Raw genomic sequence first — 20,869 nt, 5'->3', positions numbered from 1 at the left:
TAGGTTTAACCAACAGTTCAGTGTTCAAAAGTGGGACTTGAGAAATAACAGAGGTGAGTGTAACAGAATTTAATTCAGCAATATGCTAGTATATTAATGTACACAGACCAACATATACATCATCAAATCCCTAATAATGATTTAATTTAGAGACCAAATCAGACACTTTTGAGTGTTGGATGAGAGTCTCAAATAAGATGTGATTCCTTGAGAATTTTTTTTGAGAAATTAAGACAACGGTCATGCTCAAGTGAGGGCGCACTTACCGGGTCCAAAACTGAATGAGTAGGCAGCTAGGTAGCACATCAGAGACACTAATGCTATATATTTGGCAGCCACAGTACCAGCCTGGCTAAATTTCTCAACATCACTGTCAACATTACTTTCTGTTTCATTAGAGTTATTCAACTGATTTGTGTCCCGCAGAAATCGTTCCAAGAAAACTCTGTCTTTGTAAATACTTGAGAGTTGTAAATGTTGTACGCGGACTTCCCTCTTGGCAATGTCTCTGGATGGATGACCTATCACCTGTGACCTCTGACCTGAGTTGTGATCTCTGTGCTCAGAAGCAAGTCCTCCATTCTGTATATTTGGGTTTTCATTTGTATAAAAAGTAGAAATTTTTTCCTGAAAAGCTATAAAAGTTTGGTCCATTACACTTCTCCTGAAAACATTGTCTGTATGATTTGTACTTGTTTCACTGTGACTGAGTGATAATGTTGTAGCATTGGCAGATACAGGCATTGCAGTGGTGACACCATTTGGAAACGGCGAGTTCGATGGCAGCACTAAAGGCACTGACACGCATGCTGGTTTCAGATCAGTCATTGGAAGGAGCTGTTGACAAAAATGAAAACAAGATTGTAAGTCAAAGGTCATCAAATCACTCCAATTCATAGATTGCTCTACAGAATATTCTTGTCTATGAAGTACATGATATATTTGAACACTTTTTGAAGCCAAAGTATCTACTTCATTTGACAGGTCTTTATCCAGAATGTGTCTCAGGGACAGATTTTTACAATATTGTTTTGGTCTACCACTTGTGGGGGTTCATTTTGAGGCTCATGGAGTAAATAAAGTTTCCACCATCTTATTTTTGTGAAAATTGAAAACTGATTTTTCCCATAGAGTTAACATAGGGATGGCGGCCATTTTGAATTTTCATGAGTTGGTATGTAAATGTATGTTGGCTTATTTGTTTCTGTAGTGCCAAATTTTGCACACTTACCCATGATTTTTATTCTTGATTTCAAAAAGGGAATGATTTAAAGTTCACCTATTGAAAATTTGAGCAAAAGTTGAAGTCTCTCAACTTTAAAGCGCTGTACTACCTTGACGAAAACCACAATAATTACATTTTGGAGCAGTTGAGCTCAGTGTTGAAAGTCATGAATTAAAAGATGTATCATTGAGAGTGGTTACCTTGGTAGCAATACCCAGTAGTGTAATCACCATGGCCATGCTGAGCGTCCCAACCATCAAAAACCGTCTCCTGCCGGCTCGGTCCACACATAATAGACACACAATAGTTGCCAGTGCCTGAAAATATAAAAAGAATCAATTAAATATCATCAAATTGCATTTGGCACAACTAGTCAATAGTCCTGAAGCAACGTGCATACTGTATATTTTTATCTGTCCTTTGTCCAAAGGTCATCATGAAAAGATATTTTCATGGACTTTATAGAAATATCTATTATAAGAAAAAACCTCATTGTCTGTTAAATCCAATTTACTTATTGATTGACTTCAATTGACAGATTTCCATTGTTGAAGTTTGTTGACTATGCCTTCTTTAAAAAATACCGCAATTATACGGTGTCGCTCAAATTTGATCAGAATTGGTATATACCAGTATGGGTTACCAATGATCAACAATAAATGTTGTTTCTATCTGTTCAGTGCAGGAAAATTCTACGTTGATGTTATGGCAATGATTTCTGCACAGTACAACCAGAAAAACATCAAGAAATATTTAAACCAGAAAAACAAGAATGACAAAAGTAATTAAGGTCTGAAACTTTAGGTACTGGAGGTCAACTTTAGCAACATGCATAGCAGAAACAAGCCCCTCTTAGTTTGAGTATAGACAGTCTTCCTCCCTCTACTGTCAATGGTTTCATCAGGTCTGTTAATATGTAACAGTTCATAAACAATGACAGGAAATGATTCAAGATCAGTGGAGTTGGCCTGTTTCTTACTGGCCTGCACATTTGCAGGATTTCACTTTTTCTTACCTCATTTGCACATTTTTGACACTGATGTGTTCATTTGAACAAATTCACATCTCAACCCCTGCATCTACCTGTACGCCAAATACTGAGATGGTAGCTCTGGCGGTATGGGAGCCTTTGTGTGTGACGGACATACATCCGCACATACATACCCACAAATATACAGACATACAGACACCACCGACTCATCATATAAGCTATTTTTGGTATTTATATACAAAACCAAATATGAGCTAAAAATCTACCATCATCATTTTTTAATTTGAATACCCGAATGAAAAGGCACTGCTATTGCACTTTTAATACATACTGAATTATGAGTTTTAGAAGAGGCTTAGATTTGTCTCAAGGTTTTAAATACTGATGTGATTAAAAAAGTGTTTTTTTCATAGGGTTCAAGTATAGCAAATGGGTCGACTGTAGAAAAGTTCAATTTCAGGACATGTCATCCATTCTGATCAAGAACACATTTTTCTCTGACTAAAGTGATGATGTACAGCGGGAAAACATGCAGATTTTTCCCCCAAAAAACAATAGAAATCAGATCAATGGTGTCACTTAGACTGAAAGATCCATCACTTGAGGGCGCTCAAAGTAGCAACGGATTTTTCAGTCAATGGCCTTGCTATGAGACACCAATGATTGATTGCACAGTATGTTTGTTCCTAAATATAGCATTGTGTATGTGACATTGGCTGATGTCACCAGAAATTCAGACAAATTATGTTTGCTTTGCCATCATTCAGTATTTTCTATCATCTTGTATGCTTGATTTCCAAAAGTCTTGAGAAAAAAATAAAAGTGTTTGACCAATATTTGCTCATGACTATACTTATGAAAAGTCTTGGAATCTATCACATCAAATTGGTATAGAGGGGCCAATAACAGTAACACAATTTTGTTGCTGGTATAAATTCTATTTTATCAGTTTGCTCTCTGAAGTATATTGAAATACCAAGTATTTTCCTTATCAAACCAGTGTGACATAGTGTTCTGGTTGACAAATTTGGTCCAAACATGACACACAAGACCCAAGCTTTTCAAAACCTCACTTACTAAAACCGAAAAAAGCAATTGTATTCTTCCTTCAAATTTCAAATTTTTCAAAATAAAACGCTAATGTGATTGAGCGATTATGATTCTATCCTTCATTCATTTATTTCTTAATGGTTTCTTTTGAGAATGTGCTGTTTAAACGTGAATTTTTAGTAGGACAGTGAGAAAATTCTAAAATTTCTGAAACGTCTGTGTGACTTACCTTGACAAATCCTAGACCAACGGTTGCAAGGGTGGCTGCGGAATTGCTCTGGAATCCTAGCATTTGGAATACTGTTGGTGCATAGTACAATACATTTGTCTGCCCTGTTACCTGTCGATGGAGAAATAATCTTTGTCAGTGTGTTACTATTGTTGTCTCCCAGGAGAAACTCCCTTTTTATAATAATTATGTTTTCATGTTCAAATTGTGACAATCTTGTGGCAAAATATAACAATATCAGAAGAAAGGAATGAAGCACATAAATTTGACTGACTTTTTGCATTTTACAAAGAGCTTCGTAGTTTTATTTGTTTCAGTGGTGAGATTTTTGTCGATCATATTTCTGAATGTCATAAATGCAGCATCATATCAGTACACCAACTGCAGGTAGAGTATGAAATGGAGCTTTGGGAAATACAGGTTCAAAGTTCAAATACAGGTTCATTTTGCATAAGGTACATGTAGAATGCGCCTCAGGGACAGATGTTCGGACTCTCAAAATTTTACAATACTTCTTTGGTCTACCACTTGTGGGGCCTCTCTTTGAAGCTCTTGAAGTAGATTAAGCTTTCAAGGCTTATTTTTGTGAAAATCGAAAAATTCTATTTTTCCCCAGAGAGTTAACAGAGATGGCGGCCATTTTGCATTTCGAGTATCAAGTAATTTGCTTTTCTGGTAGCAAACTTTGCACTATGACCCCTCAGATTTTCACTCTTGATTTTGAAAGGGACTGGATAAAAGTTTATGCAAATTTTAATTTTTCAATTTCAAGGCTGGGTACAACCTTAACTGGAAAGATAGTTAATTTTTTGTTGTAACGCTGGAAATGCCAATCGCACACTACCAGACTGTGGACAATATCAACATGAGAGAAACATTTCGTCAGGAAATCTGAAATTCAATTGCTGTGACAGATAGATAAAATCTTAGTAAAAATACAGAAAAATACAAATATAAGATATTACCGTAAAATATCCGCTTAAGAGATTTTAAAGCATCAAGGACCAGTAGCTGTAACTTTATGTGATTATTTCACTACTGTTGTTAACTTTTTAATGTCAACAACAGTAGCTTGTTCTACTCCACAAAGCATGTTGAGATACACACTATTTGGCTCAGCCTGTACATGTGTAACAATGGCAGCGCATTTTAAGTGTATATACTGTGTTCCCACTAGCCAAACCAACGCCGCCGGTAACTAACGGTTTTGATTGGTAAACACCTGTGGATTAACCCTTAATCTCTACTTATGTCCATACACGGAATTTCCTCCGGTGTTTTGAGGAAAACACCGGTGTTTTGCGCCCTCTACGTTCAATATATGTCTATAGTACAGGTTGGATATAAACAACAATGGCGGATGTCCAGGACGCAACTGTAGCGGCGTGTCTCCTGTATTTTCACCTTCATATGCGATCCAGACGGATTCAACAGTTCAATCGTCGCCTCAGGAATGCCCAGCAACATGGACACAACGTACTTCAGTTTGACCATGACGAGTACGCAAGAAATTTTCAAGAACGCCGTAGGCGATCGACCATGCGTTTCATGTACATGCTGCTTCAGCATTTAAACAATGCATTGACGCCAGTGGCCCGAGCATTCTGGACAAGAGAACGCTCAGATAATTGGTGGCAATCAGTCGTGCTGGAGACATGGGATAATAGGGATTGGGTAGAAAACTTTAGGTATGTAGTACTATATTACTGTTCCAAGAACTCCCTCGATATAAAATTAAAGTATGTACCGTACATACACGCGAGCGAGAGATCTGTTGTCTTCCATGGTTCGTGTCGAGTCAAGCTATGCGTACTGTGCACTCGAGCTGATAGGTCAGAGGTAATGTTTTGGACAAAAGTCGTCGCGAGAGGGCGTTTACACCGTCGTTAACCGTTCTGACACACAATTTGCGTCGGCGCGCCGTTGCAGGTCTGACGAAATTCGACGCCGTAGATCGACGCCGTCGCAGCACCGTCGTTAACTGTTCTCACACGTGATTTTCGTCGTTGTTTACCATAACAACGGCGTTCACAACGTTGTTAAATGCTGTGTCAGAACGGCCCTATAGACGCTGTGTTGACGAGCTACTTAGTGGGTGTTTAATTATTAATAAGGTAATAATAATGGGTTTTATATAGCGCACATATCCATAAGTTCATGTCCTCAAGGCGCTTTACAATCATTATTACCCTCGGTCACTGGACCTGATATGATACCACTCAACTCCCTGGGGAGCAAACAACAGCTCACATGTGCAGCCAATAAGCACAGCAGAGCTAAATGCACACATTAGAACCACTGTCCTTCCAGGTACCCATCACTCCTGGGTGGGGAGAAACAATGAGGAATAAAATGCCTTGCTCAAGGACACAACACCATAGCCATGCCAGCGCTGTGATCGTGCGTCCACTGATCTAGCCATTTGGCCATGATGCCTCCTTGTTTCAACATGCTTTGGGGAGTTGAACATGAATTTGCCATTGACATGCAAAACAGAAATAGTGAAAAAAACATAAACAGTTTAACACTTGCCCTGTAGATTGGATCTCTTGGATTGACTTACCTGTTGAAAGAACACCAAACCAATTCCGATCATCATGCGCCCTCGCATGTTATCAATACTTTTAAACAGATCACACATGGAATAATCCTAAAAACATGGAACAGAGAGCATGGGGTTTGCAAAAGGAAGAATAATGGTTGGACGGGCGTGAAGTCACAGACAGAAAAGTAGACAAACTAGTAAAAGAATTGATGTACAAGGACATCTGTGTGTCATTTGTAGGTGATGCAGAGAATCAAGCAGAAGGTTCTCCCAAGACACACTCAAAGAATCATGTAAAGGTTATTGTTGGGATTTTGTAAAATGACTGGGAACTGAGGGCAAATTTGAAAAATGCTACTGATCATTACGATCTAGCATTTAAGGCTTTCTTGGCAACAGTTGTGAAGTGTTTGTCATAAAGGTGTAATAATACAGTTCTCAATAATCAGTTATTGTTGGTAGAATTTTTACGATTACTATGTTACTGTGGTTTATCTTTCTCAATAGCAATTCCATATTCTAGGTGGTAGTTACGTTTCACTTGTAGCGTTTACATTGTAAACAATGGTATCCTATTTTTCATTCTTATTGCATCCAATCATTTTGCTATGAGTGTATGGATATCTGGGTGTAGTTTGCTGGTTACGTAGGGTATGAAGCAAAAGTTTTTCCCACTTTGGACACATTCAGCACATAAGTGTGTACTCTGATCATTGGAGATTTTATAGAAATGATTGTATCTGGCGGCAAATTTGAAAGATATCACCTTTCATCACATTTTCATTTTGTAGCGGATTATATCGGTAACAGTGGTGAGCGATTGCACTGCTTGTCAGAAAGGTGTAACAGTACAGTTCAAAATTATCAGTTGTTGGTAGCTTTTGAACTCATTTACAACAATGTAGCTCTAGTTTATCTTTATCTTACTGCATCACAGTGTTGTATTGTACGTGGTGATGACTGTCTTGCAAGAAATAGATTGCAAGTAATAGTATCTGTCTATTCATTTTGAGCGAATTTGTAGATCATTTTGCGATAAGTATGCGATGATTAGAAATAATGGGAGCTCTAGCATCTCCACAGAGTAAGTCATGAAGGCTGAGTCTCACAACGTAGGCTGTTTGTAAAATATTACACAACTTGGTCCAGAAGGTATAAGAAAATTAATATGAGTCAAATATTAAAACGGTCAAAATATTAACAAGTTCACCCCTAATTTCTTGTAAAAAGGTCCACACTTGCCATTAATAGCGATGAGTTTGGGCCAAACCATTGTGGTGAAGGGGTTGAAGTAATGTAATACTTGGGTTTTTACTCACTCTCTCTGTTCGCATTGCTGTTCTGATTTGAACCAGTTCGTCTTCAACATCAAGACAGCCGCGGACTTTTTGCAAAACTATTCTAGCCTGCAGAAGAAATGGCAACAGTTTGATTATGCATATTAATACATGAAAAATATATGTAACTAAAAAACCAACAATGAACAAACAAGCATTAAAAGAAATCACTACAGCAAAATTAACCTAGACTACATTGCATTATTCTTGTGTATGTTATTATTCAAATATGACAAAAATTAAATATCGTTAACAAAGTTGGTAATTGTAATACTGGTTTTACTATCAGTTGATCTTATCGATAATTTCAAATCATTGAAAAAATTTACTTGAAAAAATCAACAAGAGGAGTGATACTTGTTATCATTTTGAAATAATTCTTATATTGAATATCTATCAGATGTGACATATATTTTGAACAAACTAGGAGGTCCTGGAAAAATACTTTACGTTTTTACTCAGTCCCTGTTTCCAAACAATAGTAAATCATATTCCTAATGCTACCGGTACATCTCTGTCCCACTCTTACCTGTATCTAATTATAAAACACAGTGGAAAAAATAGCCAGCTATATATCTCTTTATTCACTAGCACAGAATGAGTTAAGGACAAAGAGGACACAAAGTGCGGTACCATGCGTTATAAAGTATCCTTAAAAATAATCCTGGTAGTTGAAATATTATTGTGGATACAAAATCTAGATACTGCTGAAATCACTAATGTGTTCAAAACGTAAAAACAAAGACACTGCCGCCAGCACGTCTGACCGCAACTTTTTCCGGCTGTCAGAAAGATATGTCAACCGAAAACATGAACCCGCAACATTCAAAACATCGACGCGCGAAACAGAAAAGTTTGACTGCCCAGACCAAAAACATAAAACCACGCCCACCTTCCAAACGCCGACCACCGCACACTTACGCTGTGTTTGAAGCGTGTTTGTGCACAGCTTTTCTCTTGATTTGCTTACTGGCTTACTAGACTTGGTTCAAGTTCATGATTTGTGATCGTGTGAGTTGGGTGATCGCTTGGAATACAATGATTTGTGTTCTGTTTTCAAGTGAAACGTGTGAGTAGGATATGATTATGAACGCATTGAGTGGGGTGAACGCGATACAGGAAAGTTTCACCCGGCACTCACTGTAGCTGCACAGACTAAATCAAAGTGAGACTTGAGTGGACACCGTGGGTCACCAGTATGTATTAGGGAGATGGTGCAGTGGCAAAGAATGTGAAATTTTCAGAAGAGTTACTTTCAGAATGTGCTTTGGAATACAATTCAGAATAACATTCAGACACTCACTATGTGAGATAATATTCTGTATATTCCAGAAGAGTCCTTTCAGAATGTGCTTTGGAATACAATTCAGAATAATATTCAGACACTCACTATGTGAGATAATATTCTGTATAGAAGTAACAAGTCATTGACATTGACATAGTCCCCACTTGTAATAGGAGTATTAGTCTTGATGGGGCAGGGAAATGAGGTCATTAAGAAGTATCACTGGAGTGTATATGTTCAGATCTATGAAGTTATGCATATATATGCATATTCAAGGTCAAAGGTCATCAAGGTCACGTGACATTTTGAAAAAAAACCCATTGTATTGCTAATTAATCCATATATGCCAAAATTCAGACCTCTAGCTCTATTGGCTTGCCCACAATTATATATGGGCATAATTAACGAGGTAAAGCATGTGTTGTCATAAGGTCTCCCATCCTACTAAATATAAAGGACATAGCACTTGTGGTTACTTATTTATTGACATAATCGTGTATTTTACATAAAAGGTTATCGAGGTCACATGAAATTTTGTCAAAAAATTTCTATCCTATAGTCTGTCCCTATATACTAAAAATCATACATTTACCTCTATTGGCTTGCTCAAAATTAGATATGCACATAATTAATGAGGTACAATATGTGGCGCCATAAGGTGTCCCATCATACCAAATATGAAGGGTGTAGCACTTGTGGTTCCTGAGTTATGGACAAATATGTATATTTGAGGTCAAAGGTCATTGAGGTCACGTGACATTTTTTCAAAAAAATTGTATTGCTAAGTTATCCCTACATACCAAAATCAGACCTCTTGCTCTATTAGCTCGCTCAAAATTAGATATGTGCATAATTAATGAGGAACAATATGTGGCGTCATAAGGTGTCCCATCATACCAAATATGAAGGGTGTAGCACTTGTGGTTACTGAGTTTTGGACAAATATGTATATTTGAGGTCAAAGGTCACCGAGGTCACATGACATTTTGTCAAAATAATTGTATTGCTAAGTTATCCCTATATACCAAAAATCAGACCTCTAGCTCTATTGGCTCGCTCAAAATTAGATATGTGCATAATTAATGAGGTACAATATGTGGCGTCATAAGGTGTCCCATCATACCAAATATGAAGGGTGTAGCACTTGTGGTTACTGAGTTATGGACAAATATGTATATTTGAGGTCAAAGGTCACCGAGGTCACATGACATTTTGTCAAAAAAAATTGTATGCTAAGTTATCCCTATATACCAAAAATCAGACCTCTAGCTCTATTGGCTCGCTCAAAATTAGATATGTGCATAATTAATGAGGTACAATATGTGGCGTCATAAGGTGTCCATCATACCAAATATGAAGGGTGTAGCACTTGTGGTTACTGAGTTTTGGACAAATATGTATATTTAAGGTCAAAGGTCACCGAGGTCACGTGACATTTTGTCAAAATAATTGTATTGCTAAGTTATCCCTATATACCAAAAACCAGACCTCTAGCTCTATTGGCTCGCTCAAAATTAGATATGTGCATAATTAATGAGGTACAATATGTGGCGTCATAAGGTGTCCCATCATACCAAATATGAAGGGTGTAGCACTTGTGGTTACTGAGTTATGGACAAATATGTATATTTGAGGTCAAAGGTCACCGAGGTCACATGACATTTTGTCAGAATAATTGTATTGCTAAGTTATCCCTATATACCAAAAATCAGACCTCTGGCTCTATTGGCTCGCTCAAAATTAGATATGCACATAATTAATGAGGAACAATATGTGGCGTCATAAGGTGTCCCATCATACCAAATATGAAGGGTGTAGCATTAGTGGTTACTGAGTTATGGACAAATATGTATATTTGAGGTCAAAGGTCACCAAGGTCACATGACATTTTGTCAAAAAAATTGTATTGCTAAGTTATCCATATATACCAAAAATCAGACCTCTAGCTCTATTGGCTTGCTCAAAATTAGATATGCACATAATTAATGAGGTACAATATGTGGCATCATAGGGTGTCCCATCATACCATATATGAAAGGTTTAGCACTTGTGGTTACCGAGTAATGGACAAATATGTATATTTGAGGTCAAAGGTCACGTGACATTTTGTGCAAAGCGTCTGAGATATCTGCGTGAACGGATGGACTCACATGGATGGACTGACGGACTGACATGACCCAATCTATGAGCCCCCTGGACTTTATCTGTGGGGACTAAAAACTGTGTCACTGCATCCTTTTTGCAATATAAATACGATGAGAAACTAAATTTTTATTTTTCTTGGCCTTATACATGGGAGTCTATGGACTGCCTTATACATGGGAGTCTATGGACTGCCTTATACATGGGAGTCTATGGACTGCCTTATACATGGGAGTCTATGGACTGCCTTATACATGGGAGTCTATGGACTGCCTTATACATGGGAGTCTATGGATTGCCTTATACATGGGAGTCTATGGACTTCCTTATACATGGGAGTCTATGGACTGCCTTATACATGGGAGTCTATGGACTGCCTTAAACATGGGAGTCTATGGATTGCCTTATACATGGGAGTCTATGGATTGCCTTATACATGGGAGTCTATGGATTGCCTTATACAGGGGAATCTATGGAGGCGAAAACTAAAAAGTCCTCTAACACGGCCAAATTTGATCGCATTGTGAAACAAATCAACGTGCATCTGTATGAGGTAGAGTACTATCCTTTTACCAAGTTTGAACGAAATCGCTCCAGGCGTCTCTGAGATATCTGCGTGAACGAAAAAAGTCATAAAATATGCAAATGAGCAATTAATTAATAAGCCACACCCACCAAAATCTAATCAGATCTAAGTCTCATCATGATAATGCCAAATACCAATTGCATGATATTGGACCTAAGGGTTCTTAAGGCCATTGTCTGGGCTAATGTCGGTCAAAATGCTCAAAAAATCTAATTTTATTTTTTTCCTTCATTGTCACCCTCGACATGTATACTTTCAAATAAGCTATATCATTCTTCAAAAAATATTAACTAAAATCGAGAAAAATCGCGTTTTTTTTCCCACTGACCCCTGGTCAAATTTATTTAGTCTAATTATATATTCAAAACAGGTAAATTGCTATTTTTGGTTGCCTAAAAACTTTGTTGAGTTATGGCATCATGTATGAAGTAGTGACCATTTGCTTGCTTATTGAAGCAGCTTTTTCAGAGGTAAAAATATGGCGTTGTGGAAATTGTGAGTTTGAGACTAATTGCAGTCTAAAAAAGCCAGATCAATGAGTAATCGGGAAGAAATTTGCAACAAATGATTCTGTTTTATATTTTGTGTGGATATTACTGTAAGGCATATGAAGATTTTCATTCAGGTATAGCAATTAAACCAGAAAACAAACCATATTAGACGTTATGGTGTCCATATACATAACAAGTAAAGAATCTCACATGAATTTCATTATCATGCTGATTATAAAATCAATGTTTTTTGATAATTAACAGTTCATTTTTCACTTAGAAAGCAATTACAACCAGGCTTTGTAAATAGAATTCTAACTGACAATTTAAACTTGTCCAATACCCTATTTGAGGTCGTAAACTTTGCATGAAGTATGAGTATCACCTTTATGTTGTAAACATTTCAATCCAATACTCCTAACAATTGTGTTTTGTACTGCATTCGTTTCTTGTGGCAGTAATAACTCTTGAAAGAATGGTTGGAATGCAATGAAAATCAGCCAACATATGTGAAATTAAATACTTTACAAAATAAACTTCAAAAAACAAGGTCATCAAATCATGTCATAGTAGAAACTTGACGGAAAGTTGTGAAATTATTAATTTTTCAATCTTACCGAGATGACTATGATTTAATTTATATTGACATCTTATACAGTCATAGATTTAGGTTTATATTGTAATACATATACATCTGAATGCTACAGAAAAAATTCGGTTGTTGTATGACTTTTCGTTCAATAGATATCTTTGCCACAAATTTCCTCATATTTTTAACCCTGAAATTGTCGCCATGGCAATTGAATATCCGGTTTTCCCCCTGCACTGCATTTTACCATCTACTGCAACAAAAAGATGACAAACTCTGAAAACAAGGTACTACACGGTTAGTGTTTTAAATAGCCCAGACAATAGCCTTAAGTTATGAGTGGAACAAAATCTGTCTACGGACGGACGGACAGACGGACGGACGGACGGACGGACGGACGGACAGACGGACACACACACAGACATTGTGGCGACATAGGACACCTTTGGTGCTTCGCACCACGGTGTCCAATAAAAACGCGTTTGATCGTTACGTAAACCTGACCTGGGCTGCCAAATTTTACACGATGAACTTTTACAGATCATTTTATTTTTCGAAAATTCACCAACTTGAACCAGTTCTCTGTTGGTTAATTTACCTTCGTCCTATGATACCCTAATGGCTCAAACGGAGATATAGGAGTGGAAAGGCAATCTTGCCCAAGTTGCAGGATTGTAATGGAAATCTTACTGCGTGGTGGGGATAAAGTTACTGGCGATTTTCTCGTCATGCAGAGAGGTGGCGAAAAGTTCCGTTTCAGCGATCGTGGGTTACGAAATTAATGGCAACGCTTTGTATCGTGTCAAGTGTTAGATATCTCTCAAAGAAAAACAAAGCAAAAGAAAATGACGAATATGGCAATAGTGCAGAAGATGTCTCAACCAGTGCCGTCGCACGATGTGTGAGAAGCCGATGGTCAGTTTGGGAATGGACTTTTAAAAAACTGACGCCAGTAGCCTATGAGAAATTCACCGATGAGAATATTGCTAACTGTGATGAATATGTGAATTTGTTTCTGAACAACACTCAAACGAAATCCAGTTCTTTGATTTCCAGTTCTTGCATATTTCACAAAGTCCTATAGTCCATGATTACGAGCCATGCTTCTAGTTGTTTCTCCCGCGGCGTGTCGATGTTCTGTTCGGGTAAATCCTGTTCATCATCTCACAATTTTTTCAATTTTCCAAAGATGAACGACAGAATGTCCGCCGGCCGCGTCAGTCGACAGGACCACGATGTCTGAACAACGTCTGAGAAAGTTGTTGATCGTGAAATTTGAGGTCAAAATTGGAGGCGTGGTTTAACAGATTTGCTCTGGCGGGTAGAACTTTTCTATTTCGCGCCACGATCTTTTGAGTTTGGTGGGTCGATGTTTTCACTTGACAAGTTTAGTGACAGCTGGGAATATCTTGCGGTAAGACGCGCTGGCGGCTGGGCCTTTGTTTTGACGTTTTGAACACATCGGTGATTTCAGCAGTATACTCATGCTGTTTTTGAGAAGGAATATGTAAATTTCATGGTCAGAGAATGGGTTTACCAATGAATGTCCTTGTTCATCTGTTACCAACATAGTCAAAAGAACTTCACATTAACTCTTTTGCATTTTTGTATGCACAAGTCGATGTTGACAATATTTTGGTTGTAGTTCTAGTTTTGGTTCTGGAAAGGTCACCAAGAACTAAACTTTGGTCCAGATACCACCATTATTTTGTTGCAGAAAATCTCCTAGTTTTCAACTTTTTTCCCCTAAAACAAAGCTCAATAATTCACTCCAACAACATTTATGGAACCATGAAAAATTGTATTCATTCTAGCTTACAAAAATTACATTTTACAGAAATTTGACATTAAGCTGCAGCTATAAGCTTCGGTTACCATTGAGAAGAAAAGCAACTACAAGAATGAAGTCAACACTACCAAATATGGAAGGAACATTATAAACTATGGGTGGACAATTGCCAAATATGGAAGGAACATTACCAAATATGGCAGGGACCTCACCAAATACGGATTAAGTAAGGTTATTCAAACTAAAAGTTGGACAACTCAAACAACCTTGCATTCCATTCTATTCTCAACATACCAGACCTGCACAGATAAAATGGCTGCGCGGGTTTTTGAAGGATATGCACTTGATAAAACAAGCGACCTAACGGCCGATATAGCTCCGCTGTGTTTATGTAGAGAATAACTATTTTTGACACATGTTGATGAAGAAGGGTGGAAATCTTTGATAGCTCGATGCAGTGGCCAGAAAAAAGTGGCTAAAATAAGCTGCAAAAATACGCAATTGAAGATTTCATCATACTTTGAATGTATCACATAGGATCATCCCTAAGAACATGTCAACCAAAGCTATCTGATGAGTAGTTTTTGAGAATAAATTTTTTGACCAAAAATGGCAACAATTGCCCCCAAAAGTAAAAATTGCAGATTTCATCATAATTTCAAAAGATCAAATTTAGTTCATCTATAGAAACCTGTATACCAAATTTCAAAGCTGTTAGACAAGTACTTTTTCAGAAACGCATTTTTTGACCAAAAATAGAAAAAAATTGCCCCAAAAATTCAAAATTGCAGATTTCATCATTATTTCAATACATATCATTCAGTTCATCTATGGGAACCTGTATACCAAATTTCAAAGCTATCAGATGAGTAGTTTCGAATATACACATTTTTTGACCAAAAATGGCAAAAATTGCCCCAAAAATACAAAATTACAGATTTCATTAGAAATTCAATATGTATTACTTAGCTCATCTGTAGAAACCTGTATACCAAATTTCAAAGCTATCAGACCAGTACTTTTTGAGAAACACATGTTTTGACCAAAAATGGCAAAAAATGCCCCAAAATTACAAAATTGCAGATTTTATCATAATCTCAATAATTATCATTTGGTTCATCTGTAGAAACCTGTACACCAAATTTCAAAGCTATCGGATGAGTAATTTTGATAATACACATTTTTTGACCAAAACTGGTAAAAATTGCCCCAAAATTACAAAATTGTAGATTTCATCATAATTTCAATAACTATCATTTAGTTCATCTGTAGGAACCTGTACACCAAATTTCAAAGCTATCGGATGAGTAGTTTTGGAAATACACATTTTTTGACCAAAAATGGCAAAAATTGCCCAAAAATACAAAATTACAGATTTCATCAGAAATTCAATACATATTACTTAGTTCATCGATAGAAACCTGTATACCAAATTTCAAAACTATCAGACCAGTACTTTTAGAGAAATACATTTTTTGACCAAAAATGGCAAAAACTGCCTTAAAAATGCAAATTTGCATATTTCTGCACAATTTGAACAAATCTGAAATAGATCATCCCTAGGGACATATGTACCAAATATCAAAGCTATCTGACTGGCAGTTTTGAAGAAGAAGATTTTTAAAGATTTTTTTACCAGAAATGACAAAAATTGCCTTAAAAATACAAATATGCAAATTTCGCCACGATTTGAACAAATCTGACTGAAGTCACCCTAAGCAAACTGCATATCAAATTTCAAAGCAATGGGACAAGCGGTTTCAGAGAAGATGATTTTTTTACCAAAAACACCAAAAAATGCCCCAAAAATACAAATATGCAAATTTCACCACGATTTGAACAAACTGAAGTGAGGTCACCTTAAGTGAACTGCATATAAAATTTCAAAGCAATTGGACTTGGGGTTTCAGAGGAGAAGGCAATTGTTGACGGACGACGACGGACGACGGACGACGACGACGGACGACGACGGAAAATCAACCTATTTGATAAGCTCCGCGTCGCTGACAGCGGAGCTTGATAAAAAAAAACAAGTTTTAAATTGTTTTGTGAGATTTTGAAGTTGAACTTACTTCATCCTCTCTCTTCTTAATCAGTAAATATCTTGGACTTGGAGGCAACATAATCATTCCAATACCCTGTATAACTGCCGGTACCATGGACAGACCAAACATGTATCGCCTGTATGAAACAATGGACAGGAAATAACTTTGAAAATTGACAAATTCACTGTACACTTTCTCACATTCATTAAACTTTGGAGTGACTTTATATCATTAAATATTGGCTAGCTTTTGATGAATGCACAATCACCAAATAGATGCAAAGAAATCTGTCCTTAGGGCCATATGGACACATCTTCAATCAGGACACCAGTCCTTTTGTTTGGATGTAAATCTCTACATTGTGTCATGGGTCACCAGGAGTTCAAAGTGTTAAAGGTAAAGTTTTAAGGTATGCCCAAAAATAAAACTTTACCGGACTATTAAAGCTCAATAAGCTGTATCTTTTGGCCATTTTTTCAGAACTTTTGTTTTATGGTTTCCCTACACTTTCTGCATTGAATCTCTAAACTGTAATTTAATGCCAAGTATTTAGCATATCAACACAACCTATATGAGTATAATCTCCATTGTTATTGTTGAAAACTGTATTCAAGTCCGGACTAGAATTCATTTGTAAACAATAAACAATGATCACTGCACACACACACACACACACACACACACACAAGCTGTCTTGACAAAAAGAATACTCGAAATTTCAGCAAGACAAATGGATTAGGGTCAGACACGGTAGTTGATATACAGAAGTAGAATACTGAAAAACTTGCACAAGTTACAGCTTATGTCCATTTAAGTACTCCTAGCTATAAAAGATACTATCTCTGTGTGTCTGTTGGTGTCTAAATGGACAATTTTCACAATTGTTAACCTCACCTAGTATACGACTGACAAATAAATCATGCTACCCTTTGATTTGGCCGAGCATCGAAGCATTACATTGGACAGTGTTTTTAGCCTCTTGGTTCTAGCCAGACTTCAAACACTGCATTCGCTTGCGGCTAGGTGCCAGTGGCTCAAATGAAGTGCAGACGCAGGTTCCAGGTCTGTCATGCTAGACTATTTACTACCTTGAAGCCCTGGCACAAGCTTTCAAAGCAGGTTCAGATAATAATGAAGATTACACCTGCGGAAATAATTTTCCGTGCTTCAAGAAACCTCAAAATTAAATTCCCAGTCGTGTTATAATCAACAAGAATAATTTCTCAATGATTGTTGGCATCAAAGCGTGAACAAACGGATAAAAACACCACTTACCATCCCTCATGTACGTTTATAAACAGGAAGTTGACAAGATATGCCAGGAGGAGTCCCATGGTTATTCCAAGTTCATTTAGGGACACCAGAGAACCCCTTCTTTTCTGAAAGCGACCATATCGTTACACAGACTTGAACAAATGTGATACTGGGATTTATTTTTATTGTTTTTCTTATCTTGGATTTGCTTATGATTATTCTTTGAGCGCAAGGGTTCCCTTCCTAATTCTTTTTTCATAGGTCCAGTAGCTGAAACTTTCAATGATATTTCCACTACTTTTGTTTATAATGTAAACCAGTTTCTTGTTCTACTCCCCAAAGCGTGTTGAGATGTACAGTATTCAGCTTTGTCAACTTGGCCTGTACATGTGCAGACGACATTATTATTGTTGAGAAGTGAATTTTTGTGATGACAAGAATTCAAATGTAAACAATAACAGTGCATCTTACACATACAGACGCTGATAATCTAAACAGTTTGTGTTTCAATGTGCTTTGCGAGTAAAATAATAAATTGCAACTGACATACAAAATACAAATAGCGGAAGAATTGTGAACTGCTCCTCCTGAAACACAGAGAAAAAAACATGGTAATTGGTGATATGTGACTGGATAGAGATACTTTATGAAAGTGTTTTTGTCATTACGCTGGTATTTTCTGGCACCGCAATCTACGCCGTGAATGCATTCAAGGTGACTTTGGTATTCAAAATTTTATGTGCCTACCAGCAAACATTTCTATAAGCTCATCAAGAGTATTGCTTCAATACTTTTTGACATGCAGATCGGTACATATTAAGTTTGGACAGTGAATTTTGGATATTGTTACGTGCAGAGAAAACGAACAAAAGGGTGAACTCAGCAGTTAACGTTTAAACAAAATTTATTACGAAAATAAAACTAATTGCTAAGTCAGGGATAGAGTACAAGCTTTAAAAGTGTACAGACTACTTATCTCAGCTGGGACGGCAAAGCTCCAGTCTCAGAGTTGTAACAGTCAGTCGGATGAATGAACAGTCCTTTGGCTTGCAGGCTTGAAGCTGCACAAAGTCCACAGTATAAATCCAGCGTTGACAGTGAAGGTCTTGAAAAGTCTTGAGAATGACTACTGCTGGAGTTTATAGTAACACACAAGAGACACGATCCCAAAAGTCTGACTGGAAGCAGTGCACGTCCCTTTTATAAAGGCATATAAGAACAATCTAGAACTTTTATTGACATGCTAATTACTGTTCTAAAATTATCTCTCTTACACAACTAATCAACTTTCCAGAACATTCCAAACATGACTAATTGAATTCAAGGTTGTGAGGTCATCAAGGGCAGTGACCTTGAGAATGTTCTAGACTAATTGAACTCAGGTCATGATGAGTGTGGGGGAAATGACCTACATAACACACCCCCTCTTCAAAAAAGAAAATTTTTCAAAGAAAAATCTTTCTTTTACAAATGTAATCTTGAAAAGGATTTAAGTACTCAAATTTTGTTTTACTCTAAAGTAAAATTTCTTGAAAGTGAACAACAATAAACTCTAAATACGAGAGAGACAGTCTGCAATTAAATTGTCTCTGCCTTTGATATGTCTAATGTCAAGATTAAACTCCTGTAACATTAAACTCCATCTAAGCAATCTCTGATTTTTGCCTTTAAATTTCTGTAGAAATACAAGAGGGTTGTGATCAATATAAACCACTATTGGCTGATTTGAAGAAGTAACATAAACTTCAAAATGCTGTAAAGCTAATATCAAAGATAAACACTCTTTTTCAATTGTAGAGTAGTTTCTCTGGGATTTGTTAAATTTGCGTGAAAAATAGCAAACAGGATGATCTACACCATGACTATCCTCTTGCAATAAAACAGCACCAGCAGCCGTATCACTAGCATCTACAGCTAATTTGAATGGCAAAGTGAAATCTGGTGCAGACAACACTGGAGCACTTTGCAGTATGGCTTTAAGTGTATCAAATGCCTGTTGGCATTGCTCTGACCAAACAAACTTTACTTTCTTTTTAAGTAAGTTAGTCAAAGGCTCAGTAATTGTGGAGAAATTTGGACAGAATTTTCTGTAGTAACCAGCCATACCGAGAAAGCGCATCAGTTGTCGTTTGCAGTTTGGTATGGGAAAACTTGAAATGGCACTGATTTTGGCATCAACAGGTTTTACCTCACCCTGTCCTACAGTATGTCCGAGGTAAGTCACCCTCGCCCAACCAAACTCAGATTTGGCAAGGTTGACAGTCAACATTGCTTTGCTCAGTCTCTCAAAGAACTTCCGCATGAGCTTGATGTGTTCCTCCCAGGTGTCAGTATACAGGACGACGTCGTCAACATAAGCTGCACATCCGTCTAGCCCGGATATGACGTCGTTGATCATCCGTTGGAACGTTGCCGGAGAGTTCTTCATTCCGAATGGCATCACCTTGTACTGGAACAATCCGTCTGGCGTAACAAAGGCGGATATTTCATGAGCACGATCCGTCAGAGGGACTTGCCAAAATCCCTTCAGTAGGTCAAATTTCGTCACATACTTGGCTTTTCCCACTCGGTCGATGCAGTCATCAATCCTCGGGATTGGGAAAGTGTCTGTCTTTGTTAAAGTGTTGACCTTCCTAAAGTCCGTGCACATACGATAACTGTGATCTGATTTGGGAACAAGTATGCACGGCGAACTCCAGTTACTTTTACTGGGTTCAATAAAGTCATTGTCCAGCAGGTATTTGACTTCTTCCTGGAGATATTTCGCTTTTGTTGGATTTAGTCTGTATGGATGTTGTTTACAGGCGTACTGTCCCCACATCAACGTCGTGATAGATGACGTTTGTCCTCGTTGGAACATCTTGAAACAGGTGTTTATATTCGTGGAGCAGTTCTTTCACCTGTTGTTGTTGTTCTGGCTGGAGGTGTGCCAACTTTGTAGACTCCAGCTTCTCCAGGATTTCTGAGTTCGGAAGCTTGACCGAGCCCAGCTTTGAGTTTAGAGTATTTTCACTCAAGTCAGTTTCAGTATCACTATCTTCATAATGGCCAGAACTGACGGTACTGACAGGTTGAGTTATAGTAGGATTATCCCTATCCAAATATGGCTTAAGCATATTTATGTGACATAGCTGTTTTTGTTTTCGCCTGTCAGGTGTTATTATGATGTAATTTAAATCACTTAATTTCTTATCAATTAGGTATGGCCCAAAGTAACGAGCATGGAGTGGTTTGCCAGGAACCGGAAGTAGAACAAGAACTTTTTGACCTGGTTCAAACTTCCGTTTTGAGGTGTTTTTATCGTATTTGGT

General features: G+C 37.4%; 1 protein-coding gene across 4 annotated transcripts in view; it reads right to left on the bottom strand.

The window, feature by feature from the left end:
• LOC139133479 (solute carrier family 2, facilitated glucose transporter member 10-like) overlaps positions 1 to 20,869 on the bottom strand; it is a 60,791-nt gene that overhangs the window by 10,381 nt on the left and 29,541 nt on the right. For all 4 annotated transcript variants that reach the window (XM_070700095.1, XM_070700093.1, XM_070700096.1 and 1 more), the window contains exons 6-12: positions 17,580 to 17,683; positions 16,332 to 16,440; positions 7,360 to 7,446; positions 6,059 to 6,145; positions 3,496 to 3,606; positions 1,426 to 1,542; positions 267 to 837 (exon numbers count right to left, since the gene is read on the bottom strand). In XM_070700095.1, the coding sequence (XP_070556196.1) occupies positions 267 to 837; positions 1,426 to 1,542; positions 3,496 to 3,606; positions 6,059 to 6,145; positions 7,360 to 7,446; positions 16,332 to 16,440; positions 17,580 to 17,683 (1,186 nt within the window). The remainder of the gene's footprint in view (positions 1 to 266; positions 838 to 1,425; positions 1,543 to 3,495; positions 3,607 to 6,058; positions 6,146 to 7,359; positions 7,447 to 16,331; positions 16,441 to 17,579; positions 17,684 to 20,869) is intronic.

This window comes from Ptychodera flava, chromosome 5 (genome assembly GCF_041260155.1).
Source record: "Ptychodera flava strain L36383 chromosome 5, AS_Pfla_20210202, whole genome shotgun sequence".
NCBI lineage: Eukaryota > Metazoa > Hemichordata > Enteropneusta > Ptychoderidae > Ptychodera > Ptychodera flava.
This window is presented reverse-complemented; position numbering and strand designations above follow the sequence as displayed.